The 27,152-nt window shown below is 38.3% G+C and overlaps 1 protein-coding gene across 1 annotated transcript in view; it reads left to right on the plus strand.

Annotated features, from left to right (window-relative positions):
* The window catches only part of FGF14 (fibroblast growth factor 14), a 123,092-nt gene extending 99,037 nt beyond the window's left edge, over nucleotides 1-24,055 (plus strand). Inside the window, exons 4-5 of the mRNA XM_088525670.1 lie at nucleotides 20,464-20,662; nucleotides 23,005-24,055. Of these exons, the coding sequence (XP_088381796.1) occupies nucleotides 20,464-20,662; nucleotides 23,005-23,141 (336 nt within the window). The 3' untranslated portion in view covers nucleotides 23,142-24,055. The remainder of the gene's footprint in view (nucleotides 1-20,463; nucleotides 20,663-23,004) is intronic.
* Nucleotides 24,056-27,152: the final 3,097 nt, after the last annotated feature.

The raw sequence follows: 27,152 nt of genomic DNA on the forward strand, positions 1-27,152 counted from the left end.
AGGATCCCCTCCCTCCACCCGCTGGCAACCCTGCTTCTGATGCAGGCCAGGATCCCATTGGCCTTCTTGGCCACAAGGGCACATTGCTGACTCATGGTTAACTTGTTGTCAACCAGGACTCCCAAATCCCACCCTGCGCAGCTACTTTCCAGCAGGGCAACCCCTAATCTGTACTGGTGCCTGAGGTTATTCCTCCCCAGGTGCAGGACCCTGAACTTGTCCCTGTTGAACCTCATGAGGTTCTTCTCTGCCCAACTCTCCAATCTGTCTAGGTCCCTCTGAATGGCAGCACAGCCCTTAGGAGTGTCGGCCACTCCTCTCAGTTTGGTATCATCCACAACCTTGCTGAGAGTGCCCTTTGTCCCCTCATCCAAGTCACTGAGGAACAAGTTGAACAGCACTTATCCCTGCGGGACACCATTGGCCACAGGCCTCCAACTAGACTTAGCCCCATTTATCACCACCCTCTGGGCTCTGCCATCCAGTCAGTTCTCAGTTCAGCTCACTGTCCACTTGTCCAGTCCACACTTCTGGAGCTTTCCTGTGAGGATGTTATGGGAGACTGTGTCAAAAGCCTTGCTGAAGTCAAGGTAGACAACATCCACGGCTCTCCCATCATCCATCCAGCCAGTCACCTCATTGTAGATGGCTATCAAGTTCGTCAAACATGATTTACCTTTGGTGAATCCATGCTGACTACACCATGACTAGAGATGGTCTCTAGGATGAGCTGCTCCATCACCTTTCCACGGAGGTGAAGCTGACCGGCCTGTAGTTTCCCGGGTCTTCCCTCTTGCCCTTTTAGAAGACTGGAGTGACGTTGGCTTTCTTCCAGTCCTCTGGCACCTCCCCCACTCTCCATGACCTCTCAAAGATGATAGAGAGCAACTCAGCAATAACCTCCACCAGTTCCCTCAGCGCTCTTGGATGCATCCCATCTGGGCCAATAGATTTATGGGTGTCCGGTGTGCCAAAATAATGCTTAACCCAATCCTCCTTGACCAGCCGAAAGTCTTCCTCTCTCCTGGTTCTTTCTCTTGTCTCTGGGCTCTGTAGTTCATGGGGACTAGCCTTAGCAGTAAAGACAGAAGCAAAGAAGGCATTTAGTAACTCTGTTTTCTCTGCATCCTCTGTCACCAAGGCACCCTGCCCATTCAGCAGTGGACTAACATTTTCCCTAGCCTTCCTTTTGCTGCTGATGTATTTGTAGAAGCGCTCCCTGTTGTCCTTGACATCCCTTGCTAACTCTAATTCCAAACAGGCATCGTTGCATCCTTACATTCTTTGACAATGTTCCTATATTCTTCCCATGTGGCCTGGCCCTTCTTCCACATTATGTATGTGCTCTTTTTCTCATTAAGTTTACCCAACAGCTCCTTGCCCCACCATGCAGATCTCCAGCCCCCTTTGCTCAACTTCTTTCTTATAGAAATGCACTGATCCTGAGCTTGGAGAAAGTGGTGCTTGAATGGTGCTAGCCAACTCTCCTGGACCCCTTTCAAAATTTAAATTTATGGTTTTTTCATTTAAAAAATATGACATTTGAAGACAGATAGCAACTATCAAGTTTAATTTAATTTTCTCTTGCATTCTGAGCACTAAATGTCTACCTGTTTAGGGTCTTCTTGATAGTTGTGAAGACTACTGGTATGACCATAGAATAATTCAGCTTAGAGGGTGCCTCAGAAGGTCCAGCCTTATGAGTGGGGACTCAAAGAAAGATCAACTAAGGGGTCAACCAGGTTACTTGCTGAAGAGCCTGGCTCCATCTTCCGGAGGTATTGTTAGGTCCCGTAAGGCTCTTCACCTCCCAGCTGGGCAAGTCCTTATCCCTCAGCCTCTTGTAACATGGCAAATGCCAGCACCCTGACTGTTATGGTCTCCTAAGCTTTCTGCTGTTCACTGATGTCTTTCTAATATGGGGGTGGATGGAAAGAGAGGATGCCAACAACAGCATAAAACACTCTATGGTGTGGATTTGCTGGATAAAGATGCCATTCATCCCCTGACAATGCTCCTGCTGATATTTCTCCAGACGCTGTTGACCTCCTTTGCTCTCAGGGCACACTGCTGGCTCACAAGCAGCTTGCTCTCCAAGACCCCTATGCTTTACAGCCTTCAGGAAGAAAAAAATAAAACACCTTTTCTGTGAAGATAATTAAGCATTGGAACAGGTTGCCACAAGAGGCTGCACAAGTTTAAGTCAAGCCTTTAACCTTACTTTAAAGCAAGCCTTTCAAGGCCCATCTGGATAAAGCCCGGAGCAATCTCAACTCATAGCTTGCAGCTTTGAGAAGGTTAAGTCTCCAGAATTCCCTTTGAACTGGAATTATTCCCTGAGTCTATGACAGTTACTTATACAGCTAAACAAGCTAAAGTAAAGCTCCAGACAGGCCAGGACTAGCCCAGGAAGAGCCTGACAAGTCCTGAGTCCTATGCCACTAGCGTAACATATACCCGGTGGCCTGTTAGGGGTGATGGACTACTGAATCCCCATTACTTTCTCAGCAAAAGGATTCGAAGTGTTCTTACAGCTTTTCTTTTCAGCTACATTGTCTGGGAACTTAGCTCTGTAGGCGTTAAGTAATGTCTTGAATTTACACTATTTTTTGCTATAGAATTAAATAGAGCATTAGGATCCTTGGTGTTCATCTGTACTGATTCGTGGTGCTAATTGTGTTAATGTTTTGTTTGTTAAGAAATAAAACTGGCGATGACTGAATATCTATTCATATTGGGTCCCAATATGTATTTGCACTGTGTAGGTGTGAGTAATTCAAAGTGGTTTATGAACTGTCACAAGATTATACACCTGTCCCTCTCTTCTGGAAAATTATGTGGGGCTCAATTGTCTGCTCAATCTTGCTGAGAAACAAAACTATAGATGAGTGATTTATGTAAATAAGAGGACAGTGAGACTGTAAGCGAATGCACAGTTGCAGTGGTACTTTCCTGCAAACCTATGTATTTATCTCCCTGGAATTATAGAGAGACACTTAAAATTGGATCTAAGTTACTAAGAAGGTGAATAAACTGAAATGTTCTCAAAAAAAAAATCTCAAATACTTTTAATTATGATTTTAATGTTATTCTGTGATCTCCTAGAGGCAGAAGTTGTCATGTTCTTGGGTGTTCTTGATTAGAAGAAGGGGCACTAAAGAAAAAGTGACTGAATAACAATATTACACTTGCAGTTTCTTCAGTGAAATTTAGATTTACATTTTACAGTTGAGGGTCAACTTCTAATCTAGAGGGATTTTTATCACTGATTAATATGCTGTGTCTGACTACTTTTTATATTACCAACGTATTTAAGTGCTGAGTCACTCAAAATCCAAGGAGAGTAGCTCAGAAGATTTTAATTGCTGAATGCAACAATAAGGTAGTTTTTTGGGGGTTATGTAGCTTAATTCCTGCCTGTTCCACCTCAGGAGCTTAATGAGGAAACCAGTTTTGTGAACTGGAACTTAAAATTAATGATTTATTATGGTTACTGCCTGATATCCTGTAGTTTTGGTTTCATACTGCATCTTATGTGTTTAGTTTCATATCATGAGAGACACTGTTCTGCTTCAGAAAATTGAACTCGCTGGGTTTTTAAGGAACATGCATGCAAAGCAAAACACATTAGCATCCACTGGAGAGAGCATCTAACCTAATCCATGTTTCAGATGAGCTCAGAAAAACAGTGCAGCCATGTTCAACCTGTATGTCAGTAGCATTTAGAGAAGGGAAAACAGCAGAAAATAATCAAAAAAAACCAGAAAAGTAGAAAAAAAACCAAACTTTTTGCAAAGGATTGTGTTTGAGAATATAATAAATATTAGATTGTATTGAAAGAAATACTCTTACCTTTGCCAAAGCAGATATTTAAACATATTAACTTACTGAATCAGATGCTAATGCATCTCTGTAGTAAATACAATATAAGAGTTTTTATGAGGAAAAAGGGATCTGGCCTTTCCCAAGGGAAAAGTAAAATGGGATCAATTTTTGGTTTGATGAAAACAGAAAGAGAGAAAAAATGTAAACTTAATAGAATGATTGAAAGGGACTTTTAATATTGTAAAATAATCCAAGACTTTTTTTTTTTTATTTTTATCATCAACTTTATTATTTGTGTTCTGGCCTTAGAAGTGCTGCTATCTCTCCTTTTCACACAGCTGACCTAGTTCCATTTGCTGTCACTCACATCTTGGGTAACTTTCTTGTAGTAATATTCTGTGAATGTAGCTAGCACTTTGGAATAAATATCTTAATTATGAAAGCAGAGCAATTTCTTTTCAGTCATGAAAGAGAGGAAAAATGTATTCCAGTCTAGGTCTTGCTTTAGTTTAGGTTTCAAATCTCTGGATTATAAATTTATGCATTTTATGAGTTTTTCACTGTGATTTTGTCAGTGGCAGGTATAGATGCTTATAGAAACATACATTTAAAAATAGCTGGAATACTTTACAGAGTACCTATCTGCATATAATTAATGAATTTGTGAACCTTTAATACAGTTATACATTTTAGTTTAAATAGATCAATGTTCTCCTAATGCCAGCTATACTAAATTAGAGTTATCAATAAGTGTTTGCATGTTGAAGCCTTGTTATCCAAAGCATTAGTGAATTTTTAAGACTGCTGTTTTATTCCATGTAAAATATATATTCAACAAGCATTTTCTTGAGTATTGTAAAAGCTCTTTATTCTTTATGAGTTAATTGTTCTGAAAGTAATCTATCTTCAGCTTCTTGCCTTAGAAAGAATTAGAGAGTACCCAGCAATAGTGATTCAATTCAGCTGAGATTATCCATAACAGTAATTGAATGCTTCTGATTTTCATTTTAATAAAATAAATTATAGCTCATAACATTTTATGTTTCATTAAGTAATTTCATAAATGAGAATCATAAATATTATATTTAGACAAATAAAACATTGATGATTATAAATTATGCAAGAGTACTTCTACTCAGCTTTGAAATATAGCCTATTCGCCATTCTGCTCATTGACCCTAAGGAATGTCTTATGGTAGAGGTTTGAGAAAGTCAGAAAAATGTTCATGCCATTACAACAGAGAGGAATACGCTAATTCTGAATATTAGAAGTCTTGCACAGCTTTTAGCGTTTCATTTAATTAGCACATAAAAACTGGGAATTATTAAAGAAGAATTCACTATTTTTTTTCGATTTACTATTTTTCTTTCTGAGACAATGAGTTATCAGGAAAGAAAAACATTTCAGTTAATATATGTGGCAATTTATTCACTTTTAACTAGGCTGATACCTTTCTTAACCCAAAGATATAGTCAATGAGTCTCATGTGAGCAAAATACATTCCATGCAAGATAGAAAAAAAAGATGTAAAAAATCAAGTACTTGAGGATGTGATTTTAGAAAAGAAATCTAAAAGAGTTTAATAAAGAAATGGCCAAGATAATGAAAGCCTATGTATCTACTGAAGGGAGACAGATTCTATTATAATATTCATAAAATGAGCTGTGACCCAGTCAGGAATGACTTACTTCACCCCCTGATCCCAGTTAATGGACTCCCTTAGGAGAATATAAAAGTAAGCGTTGTTTAAAGTCTTCATGGATCATCATGCTCACCAACGCGGTTCAGATCACTGTTTAGCACTTCAATACATGATAGCAATTTCCAGGCAGACCCCAAAATCTGGGGTCTAGCTGTACTCCGCTCCGCAATAGTCCTAGGGGCTGCGGGCAGTGGTGACCTGGGGAGAAGAGGGCTTTCCCTGCAACGGGTGCACCAGTCTTTGAGAAATGTTATTTAATGATGTAACTGCAATGCCTTCCCAATCTAATTTCTTTCCCTTCTCCTCCGCTTTCTTCTTTCCTTCCCCTTCTGTTTCCTTCCTTTCCTTTCCTTCCTTCTCCCTTCTCATTCATCCCTTTTTGCTCTTCTAATTTCTTCCACGAAGAAATCCCCCTTGCATTTTCCTACCTCTCTCTGTTTTACTGATTTCCTCCTAAAAGGTGATGAATGGTGATGAGGCAGTACTTGCTCCACATGCAGGCAAATGCTTTTAGGTGATTGCAAGGTATAGTCGCATGATTTGAATACCCAGAGAAATGTGTTATATTTTTTGCTTGGCATTTTGTAAAATCTCTGCCCGGGGGTACTAGTGTAATTATTCACCTTAATCTCATTGCAAAAATTAAAGTTTAACTAAAGAGAATGACACGCCTTCAGTGTAAAAAAGCAAATATTCCTTTATTAGACAAGCAGAGTAATTAAAATATTACTTGTTATCCTTCAATAAGGATCCTAAGTACTTTTATTTCCATATCAATATTCCAAGAGGTGTAGTATTTCAAAATTTGATATCTGTCTGCTTTGTAATCCAATGTAAATTAGGTTTGAGTCAATCTTATGTTTAGTAGATACACAAACCGAGACACTAAAGAACTCGTCAAGAAAAGGCATTCAGACTGTGGGTGTTGTAAAAGTCATGAGCCTAAAAAGTGTCAGGCAAGAGACAGACACTATGTGGGTAGAGAAAGGATATTTTTTTTCTCAAATATTGCACTTCTTTGTTAATATTGATAAGACCGAAATGTGAAATACCTGCAATAGGATTCTGGAGGCAGTGACAGCTTAGAAAAAATAAAATAGAGATTTTTCCCCCTATTCTTTGTAACTGTGAAGCCATTTACTTAATATCAGTTTCTAAAATAGCTTTGTTAACATGAATTGATCAGTTGAGGCTGGAGGCGGATGGTACTCCTCTGGATTTCATCCTGAGCAAAATACAGTGCTCACTTTGGAGCTTTGAAAAAGTGGCTTATACAGGATTCTGCCTACATTACACTCATAAGCTGCAAAACTTCCATGATAGATGGCTGCCAGAACATACCTTTTTTTTTTTATTTTCACTTTCCCAAGATTCAGATTTGTGTCCTACATGGGTCCAAATATCCATGTCTTGAGAGCTCCCTGAGGATTTCAGACATTGATTTTGTGAGTTATGGAAAGATCATTTATGAGCATATTTTCATACTTGCATAACTTGCCTTTAAATTTTTGGCTTAATTTTCAGAAGTTGAGAGCATGCTGAGAGTAGAAAGTGGCTGTCCAGCACTGCTCAGATCACAGAATCATAGAATCGTTAAGGTTGGAACGGACCTCTAGAGATCATCTAGTCCAACCACCCTGCACATGCAGGGTCAGATGAAGAATTAGCCTGTGTATATCACTAATAAAGCAATGATATCAAAATATGGGACTGCCTTTGAAAATGTTGGGCCTAATGTCAGTTTCTCATGTTTTCCAAGATACAAAATACAGACAAAAGGGGTTTTTTTTCGACTTAGTTACGGTACGTGGATTTATTAGTGTAGAGCCTTGGAAATATAAAGCCTTACAATATCTCCAAAAAGCCTTTTTGATGGTTTGCTTGTTTTTTGTTTGTTTGTTTGTTTTTTGGTTTGTGAAATACTAAAGATGGGAGATGACACAACCTAAGCAGCACACTCTGCTTGAGCAGGGGAGTTGGATTAAAGGTCCCTTTCAAGCTTAACCATAAGAAGACCCTGTGGGAGGGCTGAGGTCTTCTTCTCTGAACACCCTAAACACTTTTAAGCCTGTTACTAGCAAACAACCTACCTAGTCAGCACCCTGAAATTTTCCAAATATTGTGGTGCTTCCTGCTGCTTTCTGAGTATGGGTGAAATTCTGAATATATATTATCAGTTAAAGAAGACCAGTTGTGAACTGCCAAACAGATACTACATTGTCAAGAATGAAAGGAGATTGTACCACAAGGAGATCAATCTCTATTGAAAAGAAGATTTGAAATTAAGCCATTATTTTTAATATTAAGAATATATGTGACTGAAGAAAACAACACAACTGCAGCTGTCAAGTTGTTTGAAGCACTGGGTCTGACAGACAGTTTTTAACTAGTTAACAAGGACATAAAAGAATTGACTTTCATCTTTTTCATCAGTGTAAGACCTTCAGTGCATAAAGAACATATCCTGACCAAAAATAAATAGAGATGACTGTTGTAAAATGTTTCATTAGCTAAGTGACACTCCTATAATCACTCCTAGAATTCCTCTGCAAACCCAGTTTAGATGCATGAAATACTGCAGTTCCAAACAACTCCTTGAGCAGACCTGGTCTCCTATATATTATTTTCCCACATCTCTATACTCAACCCATTGCAAAAGTGAGACATATGAACAAAATAATAAACAATAATCCTTAGCCCAGTTAATTTTATTTCCTATCAAAAGTCCTTGCCAAGGAATGGAAGTAGCATGAAAAAAGTCCTGGGAATACCATTGATAAAACATTAAAACTCACATCTTGATTAGACTTAAAATAAATAAATAAATAAATAAAAGGAAAAAGAAAAACAAAGAGCGCAAGGCAGCATAAGACAGAAAATATTTTGAAAAACCTTGCATTTATTGTGCTCAGACCTTTTTTCATTCACCCCTTGATTTTTCCTTCCAAAAATTATTGCTTTAATCCATTATGAAACTTCTCTTTGTTACGTCTTTACTTTAGCGCTTGGAGACTATAGGCACAGGTTTCTCATTTCAGCTTCCCTCCACTGTGGAAATAGCCACTTTTGCAGGCTTGCCCCTTGTTACAAGAGAGACGTCAGTGCAGCGGAGGGCATAGAGACGTGGCAATGTGACAGTCCCTCTGGGGCCATGGCAAGCCAGCACAAATGAGAGCAACCATGAGAGTCTTTCAGTATAAGCGAGAACTTGCGCCCCAGTGGGAAGCCCATATTTCCTGGCAACTCCAGTGGACTTCAGAAGAGCTTATATATATCCAAACATCTAAATAAAAGACTACTGCAGTATTTAATGTGTTCTGTTCATATAAGGAGGAGACATATGTATTTTATACAAACTGTGCACAATTGATTCCTTCAGTCCCAAGATATGGCACAATATTTTAGTTAGGAGAAGAAAGATATTTTTATATAATGAATGACATCTTGTGTTTTTCTATCATCTGCAAAAGGAAGATGTGTTTGGAATCTGCTGAAAAGAAATTTTGAAATATTGAAAGATAGGAAAAAATAAGTCACCTCTTAATGTACTTTCTTTGTATATGGTGCAACATAATCCTGAATCATATGAATCCTGAATCATACTTTTTTTCCACTATCTTTAACTCCTTCCCACCTAGAAAGGTGCAAATGCTTTCCTGAAAAAAATCCAAGGCTTCAAGTTTTGAGGCTGCCTTTCCTTTTACTGAGGTTACATTTGAAAATAATTATTTGTAGAATATTACAAGAAGCATGAAAAAATAACCTGTTGACCATGCAAAGACAGCAGTACTTGGAATTTTATAAAATCCAACCCTGTTTGCTTGTTTAAGTCTGAAACCACAGTTCAGTTGTGATGAGTAAAGTGTTGAAAAATCCACTCTCCCATATACATAGACTTACACTGCAATAGTCTTGTGTTCTGATCCTGATCTTTTGCATCCAATTATCTTCATAAACAAACTTTGATAGTAATATATGCTTTCTAGCTCAGTTTATCTTTGCAATTAGCCACTCTAGTCAATAAATAACATATTTTTTAATTCATATTGGCATAGAGGAAAACCTTCTATTTCTCACAGATACAACTGATGTAAATTCATGGCCAAGCAGTAGTAGAAGCAAAAACATTCTCATACCAAACCTCACAGCATTCTCTGAAACATAGCCATCGCAGCCCAGTCTTTTTGGAATAATGTGTTCTGTGCTGGGGTATGGTATAATGAATTCCATTGGAAAGCAGTAAGATTTAGAGGAGTTAGAAAGCCTTGCCATTAAAGTATTGTATATTGAAAAAAAAAAAAGTGTTTCTTTTTTTTTCCTCTTTTTGCTGTCTGCATTCCTCAGAGGCAGATTGAAAAAGTAAAAAGTTGAATATTTGTATATTCTTAATATTGAGCCAGATCATAGACCGACACTGTGCTAGGATCTCTCTCTCTCTCTTTTTTTTCTATCTATGCAATATTAAGCTTTGTCCCTCCTCAGAACAGTTCTAGGAACATGTTCTAATAGGGAGTGAGGTGGACAGTGAGGAACAAGGGGGCTGAATTATTTCTACCGGAAATCTTCAGATTTCTAACATTTTGAGCATGTGATGACTTTGAGGTATCACTCAGTCACCAGCAGCTATTTATTTTAAAATTGCTTTGTTTATTGTTGTTATGAATGCCACTTAGTAGGACTTTACTTTGGATATGCAATGCATATTTTAAGTATCTAAAAAAACTAAAAAGTCCTCATCCCTTGCTATCAATCTGACTTTATTTTTTGTTCTTGCAACATATCTCTATGTTCGTACTGCTAGTAATTAAAATTTATAAGCTTGTTGCTATAACATATATCCATATCCTACTGTTAGGTATCCATAACCAAACCAAGCATCAATGCTGACTGTATGGTAGGCACTGCATATAATCATGTCATATTAAAAGGGAGATATATTAAGTTTCTGCTTTAAAAAAAAAGTGAAGAATTATATGCTCAAGAGTGTCAACTTTTTTGCTCTCCTTGCTTTTGACTGATAAAAAGCATGATACTGTATGAAAAACAATTGTTACTGCCTGACATTTTATTTGCTATTAATTGAGCCAGAATTAAGGAGCCAGAATGCATTTTGTCTGTGTTTTTGATTCACTTTGATACATCTTTTGTATGTTTGCACCTGAATCGCTTGTACTTTAGGGAACTCTTCTGAAAATAAATACTTGAATTAGTAATTAAATAGATGCTAGGCAACCTAATTAAATAATAATTGGGAATTATTTTGAGATCTCTGAATTGGAACTTATTAAGCGATAATAGCCTATCCTTATTTGTTTAGTGAAAAGGATTATGTGCATGCCATGTATGTGTGTCTCTGTCTATAAAGTATGTATATATATCTATGACTTATGCACCTTGTTTGCAAAACATCAGCAAGGAATTTTTGTCTACATGATGGATTGATCATTTAAGGACAATTTTACTCCTATATTACGAATTCTGGACACTAATTACGTGGTTAACCACAGAATCCCAGAATGGTCGAGGCTGGAAGGGACCTCTAGAGATCATCTAGTCCAACCTCCCTGCTCCAGCAGGGACACCTAGAGCACGTGGCACAGGGTGGTATCCAGGTGGGTTTGGAAGATCTCCACAGAAGGAGACTCCACAACCTCTCTGGGCAGCCTGTTCCAGGGCTCTGTCACCCTCACAAGAAAGAAGTTTTTCCTCAGATGGAGATGAAACGCCCTGTGTTTCAATTTGTTCCCATTACCCTCTGTCCTGTCGCTGTCCACCGCCAAGAAGAGTTTGGCCCCATCCACTTTACATTTTCCTCTCAGGTATTTATACATAATGATAACATCTCCTCTCAGTCTTCTCTTCTCCAGGCTAAACAGGCCCAGCTCACTTAGACTATCCTCATACGATAGATGTTTCAGTTCTTTAATTATCCTTGTCCTCCACATCCCTCTTGTACTGGGGAGCCCAGAACTGCACCCATGCGGCCTCACCAGAGCTGAGCAGAGGGGCCGGATCCCCTCCCTCCACCTGCTGGCAACGCTCCTCCTCATGTAGGTCAGGATTCCATTGGCCTTCTTGGCCACAAGGGCACACTGCTGCCTCATGGTTAACTTGTTGTCAACTAGGACTCCCAAATCCCTCTCTGTGCAGCTGCTGTCCAGCAGGTCAACCCCTAATCTGCCCTGGTGTCTGGGGTTATTCCTCCCCAGGTGCAGGACCCTGCACTTGTCCCTGTTAAACCTTATGAGGTTCCTCTCTGCCCAACTCTCCAGCCTCTCCAGGTCTCTCTGAATAATAGCACAGCTTTCTGGAGTGTTGGCCACTCCACCCGGTTTTGTATCATCTGCGAACTTGCTCAGGGTTCACTCTCTCCTTTCATCCAAGTCGTTGATTAGTCGTTGCAGAAAAATGCAAAAAGAAAAACAAGCTTACAACTTGAAAAGGAAGAGAAGAGAAATAAAGTTAGTACACTAAAGTAGGTCACTTCTTATAACTTGAGTGTTCTTGCAACTTTTTTTCTGGCTCCTCAACTTGCAAATCACACAAATTTAAAACTTTCATAAATTTGCACATCTTTTGGAAGGAACAAGTAGAACTGAAATAATCTAAAGTATACCTTGCAAAATACCTCTGAAGAATACCTCTGCACCCCTTCTTTATGTTTACTTTCACATTGGTAGTTGGCCAGGAAGCTCTCATACCTATCATACTCAGGGAAGTCTGCAAATACTATATAATATCACTATAAATATGTATTGAACCATACAATGTTGCCCAATCATAGATAGTGAAAAGTAATGTAGCAGTTGATGGCAAACCCGAGAATGAGTTTTCTTTATGTGACATTATAGTGTACTGCTGGGGAACAGCTATTTCATTAAGGTAACTGGAAAGAGAGAGTCATCATCCTTGGTTCTCTTTTGGTACCTGGTCATTTTAATAATAGCTTAGCTTCTTTTCGTGTTAGTTAAGATCATTTGAGATACTGGGATGACAGAAGATTCTTTCCAGTAATGACTATAAATGGATAAATGGATTAAATAGTGTCCAAAAAATCCACTGTCATTTGGAAAGATTCAGTCTCTATCTGAGAGCAATCTGTATTCCTCCTACGTTGTTGACCTGTGGCTAGAGCAGTAGATTGATGGGCAACTGGATGAGAATTCCTTCCCCAGACCATGGTGGTTTGTTTCTACAGCTATTTTGTTAAATCTGTCTTTTCAGTCTCTTAATTTAGTGCTGTCCCATTTTCCCTTGGCACTGACCTTTCCTTGCCGAGAACCTGGTGCTGTCTACAAGCTGATGAACTATGTTTCTTCTGAATGGAAGTGACCGGGAAGGATAGGCTGGTTTCATCACAGTCTTCTCTAAAATGTCCTTTAATAGTAGCACAAGAAAATATTCCCTGCAGAGTGCACAGTTTTTCTTAGGGCATGTGCCTTTCTTATTGATATGGGGTTTCCTTAATCATGGATGCTGTATAGCAAATAAAGGATGCCTTTCTGTGTCGATACAAGAATATATAGTTGGTGCTCAAGCTGAAACCTTAAAGCAACATTTTACTGCAAATTTGAGTTTTAAGGGATGCTGGGTACTGAGGCTTAGATAGGGAGGAGACTCCCTCTTAGAGACTCCCTCTTGCTCTTAGAGAAAGGAGGAGTATATCATTTTGCTGATTAAAGGATTCTGACTGCATTTCCTTTAAACCCAAGATGTAATCCAGCCAAAAAGTACACATTTCTGTGAAAGTTCACATCAGACCTGAAACAGAAAAATAATCTCTCCTTCCTTTGCGCATCTGCAGGGGATAAGGAGGATGTTACACTTGACCACACACTAAATTGTGCGATGCCTGTGGGTGGGCTGCAGCCTGTTTGAAAGCCACACTTACAAATCTGCTTTATCACTAATACTTTTAAACTTCATTTTCCTTCCTTTCTTCAAGGGAGGCCACACCAGGGAGGCACATAAATGCCACAGAAATAGTTTTAAGATTTAGTTGCCTTTTCCATGCTGCTTTCCCCAGGCAATCGTGATAGAGTTTATAATCATTAGCCTCTTGTTTTCCATAATTCTTGTTAACCATATTTCAGACCTGCACTATGTCTTCATCAATAGTTCACTTTTGGAGTCAAAAACTGGACAGTCTTAAACTTTGATAACTGGGCAGTCTCAGATACACTTGTCTCAGGGACATTTTTTTCTTTTTCTATATCAAACATTTCCCCCTGCGTTGATGACTCTGAATTGTAGGTATTGATCAAAAGATTATAAATATCTGAGCATTGTTCATGAAACAAAGTCTATGCGGATGAGAAGAGAGATCTGTGAGACTTTTCCTGACTAGTGTATGCAAGTAGCAATTTGGGATTACTCTTTATTAATGACAATTGTTCAGTCTTGCAAGTAGTAGCTCTGTGGAAATGAAAAGTATGCGCATTGTCTTCCACACAAAATATTATTCCCTGTAATCAGGGAATGTGACCATAGCTGCTAGTTGTCAGCAAAGCAACTTTTTGTTATGAAACAAGCAAGTTTTTGTAATCCAAGCTGTTTTATGTTCTTCTTCAATCTGGACGGAAAATGAAGCCAAATTCAGGCTGCAGTCAATATCGTCTCAAATAAACAGAAATCTGTCCAAGAGATTTGCTTTTTTCTTAGTTCATCTCTATGTGTGCTATGCAGGTTTTATTCATGACCTTGTTATAGGAGCTTGTGAATGTACATGAATAGAAGAATCATTTATATTGCAAATCATATCACTGCTAATTAGAATCCCAGTTAAGTAAGTGCTAATATTTGCAAGAGCATGATTTATGTTTACTTTTGTCTAAATTTAGTCGGAAGTTGTGTTTCTTTTTTATGAGTAGTGATAGCTAAAAGATCTTAAAATCTTTTAAGGACTCAAAAATGAATCATGAGAACTATACCTAGAAGTTTTGCTTTGATGGGCTTGGATGCTTACTGCACTTTCAGTGTTACTTTAACAAGCAAGAATCTATCCCTTTCTATTGTCTGCACAATACCAGTTCCTGTGTTTAAATTTTCCTAAGCCCGTGTTTTAGTGGCCTTCTGGAGTACAGAAAGAACTCTAGCTCTGAAGAGCCAATATTGGTGTTTTCTGACTATCAGGGAAAACTTCTGATACAAGAAAGCATCTACCCATGTGTTGCTGCATTTTCTACTAGTTGGAGAGAATCATTTTGAACTGTAGCCTTTTGCTCAGTGGAAGAATTGGAAGAAATTGGTAAAGGGATGGGAAATCTGGAAAGACTCTCATGTGTGTGTGTGTGTGAGATGCAAGTTGCTGACAGTATTTTCATACTGTCATACCAAACACTTAAAAGGATTTGTCAGATGGATATACCGTAAGAATGTTAATTTAATGTGCAACAAGTGAGAGAAATATCAGTCTAGATATTTTCTAGCTCTCACATGCAGGTGAAGCCTCCAGATCTTAACAGCTCATGCTGCATAAACATATCTATGATGGGGCCTCTTGCCCTTTAGCAACACTAATACTGTTGTCTGGAATTTCCTCATTTTCACACCTCAGTTACTCGAGCATGCTCCCCTCCTGCACTGACAAGGTCAGAAGTGTGCCACAAAGCTAATTTCCCAAGTTCATTGTTTTAACCGTATTTCTTTTCTCTTTCGAGCACCTCTCGTCATTAAACACAAACCATTTCTCTTCAGTTTTAGGGCTCTTCATGAGTCATTTCCAAATCTTTCATCCATTATCAAAATGACAAATCCTCCTTTTGATTCCTGTGTTCATAACCCTTAGCCCCCCAGAATACCTTAGTGCTTATTCTAATGCAGTTTTTCTCATTTTGCAGAAGCTTCCGACAAGCCTCTTAAGGTTGTCCTTTCTCAAATCACTCCCTAAAACTCATTTGTCATCATTCCTGGAAAAAAGAAAAATAAAAATAAATAAATAAATAAACAAATAACCAGCTAGTAATGCACTGAGACCATTGCTTAGATGTGCCTAATATCTTCTTTATACCCTGTATCCCTGTCTCTGTGCAGATTGCAAGGTGATCACATTAGGGAGATGCCAGTTGGCCCCTATTCTAAAGCAGTGATCTCATGTTCTGTGAAAGGATTCCTAAGTGCAAATAATAAATAGTATTAAAATAGAATTCTTTAAGCTTTTCAGCTGGTCTTGCGTTCTGATGAGGCCTGGTAACCAGCTCTGTTTTTACTGTTATTGGTCAGACTGACTCTTCCTTGCTTGGCAGCCTCTTTGAATTTGTCTCACTGTTGTGTGTTCTGCTTGGCACTGCTGAGACGCACTAGCTCGCTGGGGCTGCAGCTGCGCTTCTGCTGCGTGGTGTGATGAGCAAGACGTGTTATCCTCATCCCCAGAGGATTCCACGGGCTCCTTTTTCCTTGCTTCTGGCTACAATTCAAGAGGGTGACTGTTAGCTATATCACTTCTGAGAGCTGTAACTGGAAGGATACTCTAATTTCCTATATAGCAGAATAAAAAGCAAATTTAAACAGATTTGGAGGCACAGGGGCAGAAGGCAGGCAACTTCTGTAAACACATCTGTCCTTAGAGCTTTTTTAATGACCTTGGAGGAGACCTGTCCTTATGCAGTCCCTCATGATGTGCTTAGGAACATTATTGATTAGCCCCAAGAGTTTATTATCAATTTATTCTTAAGCAAAGATTTAGTCTAAAATTCATTATTGATTAATTATTAAACAAAGACATAGTCTAAACTTGCAGGAGGTGTTCATGTAATTTTAAAATAATATAGAAGCTCTATGGTTAGCTGTCTTATCATGCAAGATTTAACAATTGCAGCTCTGTGACTGGCAGAGTAGGTGTTTACTCCACAGCTGTAAATTTCTTCTATCTGAATGCTGTAATAGAAAAGCTCCATGCTTTGTGGTATTTTTAAGTGAAAGACAATGACTGAAAATGGATATGTGTAACTTTATTAATGCTAGCTAAAGTGAACATGCAAACTAGCCAATATCTTGTTCAGATATTTTTATTTGCTCAACGATTTTGGGACTAGTAAGTGTAAAGTGTGCTGTGGTTTAAGTTTGAGCTATAGCCTTTTGCTAGAGAATATTATATACTTGATTTGCATGGATGCCTAGCTTCATCCAGTCAGTCTTTAGCCTGAACCCGCCCTGGTAGGGGATTTATCTCAACTGTCTTCTCAATTGCCTTTTGCCAATCTTTATATAACAATGCAGAAAACACCAGTAACCTGAGCTATTGGTTCAGGCAATCCTACATTTGACACAGAGAGAATGTCTCTTTCTAAATGTTATTTATTCTTTGTTCTAAAATTGAACCAGATCCTGAGATCGCCACATGACTCCATGAGTTAACACTTCATCTACCCTGAGATAATAGTAAAATATTAAGATCTGGCAACACTGGATGGGGGAGATCCCAAAACTAAGTACTCTCTAAGGGCAAAACTTTTTGGTTCCATGAGGGGAACCCAGAACTTGTGTGTTGTGGTGCTTATTAACTTTACAGCAACTAGGAGAATTAAAACCTCTCCAAACAGGACTCATCGAGGAAAAGGCTGATGGGAAGTTAGCAAAAATATCCCAGTGAAAATTCTTCACAGCAAGGTGCAATTTAAAACATCCTCCACTTCGACAGGACACGGGAAGCTGTATCAGATTGCAATTTACAGCCAAACCCCCCTCCTGGGGTTTTTTGAAATGGGCAGTTGGCATATACGTTATTTCTAAAATGTTGCATTGGCAGAACCCCACTGTTTATATAGAAAAACTGATTAAATTTGGATACTGAATTTGGAAGAAAAAAGTCCTGCACTCAAGTCCTTGTTTGCATGTCATGTCTACTTTTGCACTTTATTCACTGAGTCTGTAAAATGCAAAGGCAGTTCTGGGATCAAAGCCCCAAAATTATGTTTTTGAAGGAGAGTCTAAATGATTCCTGGCTATCAAGGGCAGATTTAGTTTCCTCCAGGTTGCATTAGAAGGCACCTGTCTAAGGCAGTGCCCACACCATTGGATGCTTCTTAAAAAAAAAATGCCATTGTCCTGCCTTTCCCTCCCACAAATGTTTTTTTTAGGTGCTGTGGCTGCTTTACTATAAGTGCTTTTACAGCTTTCTCAGCCAGTTGATATGCTGCCTGAGACAAGATTTTAGGAGTCACTTCTCATCTTAGAAATATTCAGCATCTACCCGGGCCCCACAGAGATGCCTGTTTTGGAAGCCCCCTCCTAGGTAGTTCTTTCCTCAGAGGAATGGATAGCTGCAGTTCAGTATAGGTGTGAATCAGGTGTGAATCTTCATTCATGAATGCTCTTTTTCTACATCAGTGGATCCATACTAGCATGTTTTAACGTAGGCATATATTTAAGTGACTTTTTTGACAGAGTGATTAGCCAAGGCAGATTGGAATTAGGATTGCATCCTAATACACTGGGTGGATAAAAAGCCATGTGCAAAGTACTGGTACAGTCAAGACATCTGGAGCAGAAGAATAGCTGAAATATTTTGCAGAGGAATACAGTGGTTCAATTTTGGCTCTTCTACTTATGCCAAAAATAGCAGATTATTGCTGTGCTTGTATAACTCAGAAACTGTAGTAGCACCAGTTTGCCCACTCTATTGGTCTGCATCCAGGAGGAGCCAAGTAGCTGTGTTGTCATAATCCATTTTTCTTGACATGCTAAAGTACCTACCTAAAGCTTCTGATGCTGTGCACTGTCCAAAAAACTACTGTACGTATGAAAGACATGAGGGGAGGGAAGGGCTGGTTCCGAGATGGAATATGATGCCGCTTCTAAGGACTCTTATTTAATTATTCCAGTGGATATTGTTTGGGCAAACGCACATATACAGTTTATGGGCAGCATTAATGACAAATGGCTTTTGTTTATAGCAAAAAGAGAGTAATGCTTCAGCAGGACTGCTTATTGGGCTTTACAGGGAAGAAAACCCTGCTGGTGAACAAAGTAGGTAGAATTTGTAGTGAAACAGGTAGTGAGGAGATTTGTGTAGGCATTTCCTGATTGGCATCTGTTGTTTCAACACTCCAGAAACATGACACAAATATATAAATGGTCATGCTGGTGTTTCACAGGCATTCCTTCTAGCACACAGTCCTCCCATTTGGGTTTATTTTGATTCTTACTGAGCTCTTTAGTGGTTTGAAATTGCTGAAGGAGAACAGAGAGCAACACAAATAGGACACATCTCAAAATTTTGGAAGGGTGAGAGAAAAAGCCTTGTGACGACAGAGAGGATAGGGCTCAGATATTTCCTATCAGTTTTTGGTGACTCTAGTACAGATTATCTTTGCATTTTGTCATCTGCATGCAAATTTAGTTGTGCACATAGGTGGTAAAGATCTGGTAGTGCAGAAAGATGGTGCTTAACATATGTCAGAGAATCTTTTTTTGCATCTGGTAAAGTACTGCGACTTGTATGTTTACTCAAATAAAGCAAGCAACCTATTTTCAGGTAAGTTAACAAAATATTATGTGGCTGCTTTTAGTCAGTTGTTGGATAAAATATATTAATCCTTTCTAATTGAAGTTAAAAGCTACTTCACAACTGATCAAGTTAATAGTGTGCATGGCATCAATTAAGACAGCTTTACTTACAGGTGACAAATTAAGCTGCTGCAAAACAAATGCCCTACTCCATAGTAATAGTAAAAGAGCACTTGGTTCTGCAACCCTTGCTCAAGTTTTTGTGCTGTCTAAATTCAGAAAAATACTTCCTCTGTGCTTTCCAGAATGGGGTACTGTGTCCTTATGAGACTGGATTTCCCAAAAGATCTGCCATGTCAAGAACAGCTGTGAACTTCTTATAACAAGTCAACAGCTGGTTCTGGAACAACCTGCCTAGTGTTAACTCAGGATTGCCTTGGATCAGGAGCAAAAAGAAATGAGAAAAAGAATGCAGTGAATGGACAAGAGAAAATGTTTGGCCTCCCCAGAACTTGGGAAGGGCAAGTTCTTGGGAAGCGCAATTGAAAGAAATGCAAATATTGGAGAAAAGAATTCAGGACTAAGAAGTTTATGCTCTGAAAGATTAGCAAGCCTCCTTCTACTTCCACATTTGTATCCCTTTCTTCCTGTGATGGGAACATATCCCATAGGTTTCTGGAGACCTGTCCAAAGTCTGAAAATTGTTACCCTATATTCACACAGAATCCTTTTTTTTTTTTTTAATGGCATTTTCAATCTGATTTTATTGGCTTATTGACCTGATAATTGGCTTATTCACCTGATTTTTTTTAAACAGATTTTATTAAATTCTGTTGACATTATTTTTATTACTCTACTATTGGTTACTATGTTCTAGAAGTTTGTGCTTAAGTTAATAAGAGTAAAGAGTTCAGGACAACTGACTGTCACTGACCTTAACTCTTGAAAGTTTCGTAGTATGGAAATTTGTTCATCAGAATGGTGTTTTCCTGGGGTGTCTCAGGCCTTGTCAACTCTAGGATTTATTTTTTTAATATGTCAGTAACAGCAGTATTTCAGTGTCAAATATGAGTTGTTATTAGGCATAGGAGGACTTTGCTGCATTTATTAAACCTGCCAAGTATGTTAAAAATGAAGAATTGCTTTGTCTTCAGTGCCATTTTGACATAGACTTTCTTAATCTTTAAAAGGATCTCCTTGCAGAAAATAAACACAGTAATAATTATACCTATATTTTTTATTTTTCCTGTATTGCTTCTGTAATTTGAAAATATCCCAACCCTGTTTCACAAGTGGGAAAATGGAGCTCTCCATGGTAGGTAAAATAACTTCACTTGGAGGTCATCTAGAGGAAGACTGATCTGTTCTCAAAGCAGTACATTATTACAGGTCATATATTAAACTGAGCAAAATGTATTTGTGAGTTAATAAAACAGAAATAAAACTTTTGAGATACTATTTAATATATATTTTTTTCCTTTCCCCACAGGAACTTTTTACACCGGAGTGCAAATTTAAGGAGTCTGTTTTTGAAAATTATTATGTAATCTACTCATCCATGCTCTACAGACAACAGGAATCTGGTAGGGCCTGGTTCTTGGGGCTGAACAAGGAAGGGCAAGTCATGAAAGGAAACAGAGTGAAGAAAACAAAACCAGCAGCTCATTTTCTACCCAAGCCATTGGAAGGTGAGGCCCAGTCTGTCACTGCCAGATGCACTAAAATGTTAAGGTCCTGTTATAAATATCACAAAATGAAGAGGGAACGATTTCTCAAATACCATTTCTGAATGCGCGTGCCATGCGCAGGAGCCATTCCAAGTGACAGTTCCCAGGATTCATGGTGTGTCTTTGTGCTTCAGCATCGTAATGCCAGAAAGGGCATATGTAAAAACATTCTTTCAAGGGATTAGGAGGTCATTTTCTTACAAGAAAAGAAATCTTTTGTTGAAGTGCATTGTGCTGTTTTTAAAATAATCTCTTGGTAGGGGCAAACATGTTGGAAGTCTTGCAGTAAGAAACACTCCTTTCATTAAGCAGAGTGAAATAATGGATATTGCAGGATAATTGAAGTTATAAATGGAATGGAGGAAATGCCAGCATTCAAAAATAAGAGCTTTCTAGCACAAAACACAAAGGTCTGTTTATAAAATAAATCAGACTGTATTACTTAGTCAGTTGGTGTAACACACATATCTTCTGTAAATTGGCCTCTAAACCAAAGCAGAAGCAAATAAAAGTCATACTAACCTTACGCATTACAATGATGTCACCCACTCTCAATCTTAGCAATGTAACTTGATTTATCTTATATATTCTACAAGCATTTTTTTTCTTCTTTTACCTCTGCTGCTTTTTGTTTCTTGTCTTGGTGACATTTCATTCAGTTTATTGCTACACGTAGCCTCAGTCATTCTGAAAATTGTCTCATTAGTTAACATCTCTAAAACACACACCTGAGTAATGCTTTAATTAGCATTACCCTGTATTTCTTGCAGTCTTTTAACTTTAAAGATTTTTGATCTTAAGGATCAGTTTGTTAAATGTTTTAGAGGTTCACTGTGAAGAAAGCATTTGAGGAGTCCTTTTTTTAACTTCATATTTGAGCTCAGGTTGAAGCTGTTTTGCTTCTTTTGCTTTGCAGAAGTCTTAAAATTTTCAAGAGCTCTTGACAATATCTGCAGTTTATATGTCAATTGCTTTATATTAAATTTTAGCAATTTGTGTGGGAGACAGTGCATTTTTAAAAGCAACATCAATTCCAATGGATTAGGAAAAAGTGCCTATTAAAGTTTTTGATGATCGGACTCTTAGACCTTGATGGTCAGACCCAGGCTTAGAAATAAGTTGCTTTATATCGTCCACAAGAGTCAGCAAATATTACAGCTCTGCTATGTAATTCTCTACCTTATAGATCTGTCTCATGCAATATTTTTGTGGGTCATGGTATTATTTTATCATGCTCTTTAATTAAGCAGCATTTCATCATGCTCTTTAGTTAATCGGCAAAGAGAAGTGTCCTAGGCCCAGTTATGGGGGGTTCACTCTGAAGACATAGATCATAGCCAGCCTCATGTACTCTAGAGAAGACATTTAATTTCAGACCTTCAGAAGCCATAAAAGGATTTAGAGTATGTCACTGGAAATGTTAGAACAAGTTAAGTATTTGATTAGTTAATGATGCTTTGGGGCGCTTTGTATTTATTATGAAACTTCACACCACTGAAGATCAAGGTCAGTACTTTGATGCTCCTGCCTCCTACTCTAATTAGCCAAGGGATGAAGGGATTGTGCTCTCTGTGGCAGCACGCAGCCATCCCCAAAATCATAGTGTGATGATTAATTCTTCTGATGGCTTTGACATCTCTTTTAACATTACTCTGATATAAATAAATGCTACTGAAGTTAGATATAAGTGGAAATATTACCTGAGCCAGTGACATGGAAAATGAAATTGAATTATCCAAGAGCATTAATCATTAAGGCAGCTTAATGCTGGAACCGTGTAATTGAACACATGTATTTTCCTCAAAGGATTTAAACTGGTTAGTTAGGGACTGAAGCCCAGGGGCAAACTTTTAATTCCTCCAAGAATTCAGTTAATAGGTTAAATTGGACTTTTATGCACTTCTGAATTTGGTGGAGATTAATGGCTGCTGAGGGAAATTTTGGATAGAAGGAAGAAAAAACCCCAACCATTTGTGTACCCTTTGCAGGACTGTCCCGTACATTTAGTCAGCATAGACTGGAAGAGGTCATGGCCAAGCTCCTGAGGTTCCTGAATCAGAGGTACAAATGCCAGAGCAGAGTTGGGCCCAAGCCTGGCCATGGAGTGTCAGCCCATGAGAGAATGCTTAAGTCTAGGCAATTTTATAATATAATACCATTCATAAAAGTCAATCTACGTTGCCTCAGTGTGTTTGACTTTCAGAATCTTACAGAAAAGAAAATAGAAAATTAATGTAGAAAAGCCATCCTATTTTAGATCTCTTTTCTTAAAAATGTCTCTGCTTTTCCTTTTCTCCCCTTAGTTGCCATGTACCGAGAACCATCCTTGCATGATATTGGAGAAACAGTGCCAAAGGCTGGGGTAACTCCAAGTAAAAGCACAAGTGCATCTGCAATAATGAATGGCGGCAAACCAGTTACCAAGAGTAAGACCACATAGCCAGATCCTCACAGGTGTTGTGACTTACTGAGTCCTGAGTACAGTTGAGCCATTTATCCTTGCCAGACTTTCCCTCTGCAGTGTCCGCGGATCAGCTCGAGGCAAGGGGAAACGCTTGCCTGCTGCTGTCTCTGAACTGAGTTGTTGCAAGCGGATAAATCTCAACATGTAGCTCCTCCCACAATGAGAAGACACCTGGATAAACCAGCTAAACTCAGACCGTGGAATGCCCTACCAGATATTGGAATGCCTTTTTAATATCTTTTCTGTGACTGTGACACTTCATGTGAATGACATACTTCACAAGTACACTTGATACCTTGCCTGCTGACAACTACCCATAATCCCTTTTTGAGTCCAGTTTCAGCAAAATCCATGTGTTTAAGTTCTATTTTGTAGCACACAAATAATCAAGTAATTTCTAGTTAGATGCTGTAAACCTGTGCTATTATGGATTTCTCTTCTTCCCTTTTTTATAAGGCTGCTCGCTCCACTGTCTGTGATCTTTTGCAGGGATTGTGTTTCTCTATAACTTAAGTGTTGCCGGTGGCTTAGTTTTGAAAGCAATCAGGGAATCAGGAAGCCTTCAAAAATCTATTATTGCGAATTATATCTATAAAGAGTAGGTTGTTGTCTCTGGCTTACAATATTGATTAAATGTGAATAGTCTTAGTAACAGATACTGTGCTCCTGAGGTTGGCATCAAAGTGGACGGAAGACTGTCAAACACACCCAATGATAGAAAGTTTTCCGAAGAGTGTTTGACATGCCCCTATAGTTTCTTTTTGTGTGTGTGTTTTATACATATCACAGGCTTACTGGTAATGGTAACATTTGCCTTGCCCAGCGAGCAAGACCCACTCATTTTTGGGAAAGTGGGTCAAAAGAACTCTGTAGGCCTTGTAGGCCTGAATTAAGGCTCATTTTTCATCTACTAAATCCTCATTATTTGAAAAACAACCACCACCAATAACAAAAAAAAAGAGATAAGACTAACCAGAATTGCGCTACCTAAGTCCATTTCAAATATAATCCTTTCCTGTTTTTAGGGAACTGAACTTAATGCCATTGTTATTTTTGGCTGAATTCCACACATACTTAGCAAAGCATGGGCAAGGATGTTGTTGTGTTCCTTTTTGCAGCACCAGTGCAAAGGGTAGTTACAAATTATAGTTTAATATTTCTGGTGTTTTTAAAACAACGTTTAAAACTGGACATATTATAAAACTTTATTTTTAATTTTAGCTCAGCATGCAAAGTCCAGTGCTATGTATCTCACCAGTATGTATCTCTACCCAGCTTCCTCTGGTAATATGCCCACCAAATTGCTAGATTAAAGGTGCCTTGCCTTGATCTCTGTATACTGTACCTTCTCCTACATGAATCTAGAAGAAATCAAAAACATTATAAAATTGAAGCCTTGGATCGTTTTATGAGAAACACCATCAACAGTTTGAGTGTGTCAGTGAAACCAATGTTAGTGGGAAGATAAGTTGTAGACAATACCACAGAGATGCCATTGAAGTTAGTTAGTTGAGTCACATGCTTTCAGAAGGCTACGATCTGGTTACTCTCGGTATGCTTAAGAAGGCATTTGCCTTTTGGAAATGGCAACAAGGACCAAATTGCATCTCAGTCTGGAAAACTCTATGCAGGAATGCTGTCTTGGCGTCTTGCTGTTATCTAGATATTTAAAGATTAAAAAAAAAAAAAAAAAAGGAAATCCTCCATGCCTTTTTTTTTTTCTTTCTTTTTTTTTTTTTTTTTTTTAGCATTGTATTTCTGGCAGTTTATTTTATCACGTTAAGCTGATATCGCTAACAGAGCCACTGGTCATTTCAAGCTCCTAACCTGCTCAGCTGAATAACTGATTCAATCTAAGCAACTTCTTTGTGCTAGTTTTCATGTGTTCTGTTTTTATAAGCAACATTTAGTACACTGTTGAAGGAGGCTGCTATAAAGCTGCTAAATTCTAGATAACCAAACTTTTTTTTTTTCTTTTTCTCTCTTTTCTTTTTCTTTGGTAGGTTAGACTTGTTTGTTTGTATTTGCAATATAAAAACAGCAAGCTAGCGCTTGATTTTTGGTCTTTCTTGGTGGGATGAGGCAAGTGTGAAGTCCAAATCTGAGTATAAAGAAAAAAACGCAAAGCTTTGTTAATACTGTGATAGAAATACAAGAAACTTAGTCTGTCCCCATGTCTGGTAGCTCTGACTTGGGAGGGAGGGAAAGCCTTTGGGGTCTGTCTCAGTGCACCATTCTCAAACCATCTGGTCCAGGTTTCTTTTTTTTGTACCATGCCTGCAAGGGCAAAGTGAGCTTACGGTGGATCCGGGGTGGTCCTTGGGACACAACAGCCATGATGTTGTATTAACTACTCTGTCCCTAAGGTATCTATCCCTAGTCTTTATAGACTTATAGGAGGAGCAATTAGAATATTTTGAATAGGATAATAAAGCTGAAGGCTACATTGTCTCATTCTCTTTTATCTAAATTTCACAGAGTTCATGAGGAGGTAGTGCATGTGGTTGTGTCCCACAGAGTCTTCTTTTTACTTTCCCCGGTTTAAGAGCCTGAGGAAAGACAGAGTTGGAGAACTGTCTGACACATGCAGTGAGGGTATGGCTCGTGACTTGATACTCTCTAAGTTTTGTATTCAACATTAATCTTTCAATCCCAGCTAACTGAAATCTGCCAAGCAGTTTTGGAGCTATAATTAAGTTCATATTTACTTTTTATAAGTCATTAGTTCATACAGGAAATGCAACTATTTTTTTAGTCCTGTTACTGTTTACGTGGACTAAATACATATGTGTGCTTAATCAAATGACTACGTGTCTGCAAAATAATTTATTGTACACTTTTAAACACAGCAAGGGGGTCTTTCTGGTTTAGTTACTTCCATTAATTTTGTCTCTTTTCTCACCTGTTGCATGGGGAAGAGGATGGCAAGGATGAACTGCATGTAGTAGGTTTTGTATATGAAAGAGTTGTTGGTCTGTTCTGTATTACTGAATTTACATACATATATGCAAATAGTTTGTCTGCATTGTTTGTGTTTATTATTTGTTGTATACACAGATGCAACATGTTGAATAAAACATTTATATGAAGGCATACTGAAATACAACATCAACAAAGAATTATGTAACAAGTAGACTGTGCAAAACATCATTGCACTGGCCACAGTATGGTGAAACTTCATGTAAATAGGTTGGCAAACTCAATTCTCCCCTTTTACCATGCCAAAGAATATTTTAGCTCCTTAATATAATACCTCTATTGCTGTTTTCCAGGATAGGACTTCACTACGTTATTCCCTCTGAAATTAATTTCGCTGCTACGTGAAACCTGTTTTCAACTGTCTGTTACTACTGAAGTACTGTATAGTAAACCTGACGGAATCAGTTTGTATTTGCAGATTGAGCATTTTGTACTTACATGTCTAGTTGCCTGTGAATCCACAGCAGTCCAGATCTTTTGCATGCTTGCTGGGTTTTATCTAATCTCAGAGAGATTACAGAGAGATTGTTGACCCCGCAATCAACCCCTTTTACCATCTCATAATGCACAGATCTGGTGACACTACACATAGTTGTTCTCTCTGCTTTTGCTTCCTTTGCTTTTTTTAGTCACTCTCAAATCGATTATTTTTAATATATTGTCCTTTTCATAAAATTTAACTTGTGTAGAGTCACGTTGCTCCTCAATGAACACCCCCGCCACCACCAGATATAAAATAAGAGTTCACTTTGCCTGAATAGAATTTTCCTGAAAAAAATGCTGACAATATATGACTTTTTATGCATATACAGGAAAACTTTTTCTCTTGGTTTAAAAGCCTTCTAAGAAATGAAGCATGAAAGCAGGTAGTTTGGTCCATACATTAAAAAGTGCGTCTTGCTGATCCGTTTATTGGCATAAAGCAGAAATTGTTCTGCGCTAGTCAAATGAGAATGGAAGTAGAATTAGACATAGGAAGAAAGTTATCTTTCTTTAAATATCCCTCTG

Source organism: Tinamus guttatus, unplaced genomic scaffold (assembly GCF_059628265.1).
Source record: "Tinamus guttatus ecotype Peru unplaced genomic scaffold, ASM5962826v1 Tinamus_guttatus_pri_ptg000235l, whole genome shotgun sequence".
Classification (NCBI taxonomy): Eukaryota; Metazoa; Chordata; class Aves; order Tinamiformes; family Tinamidae; genus Tinamus; species Tinamus guttatus.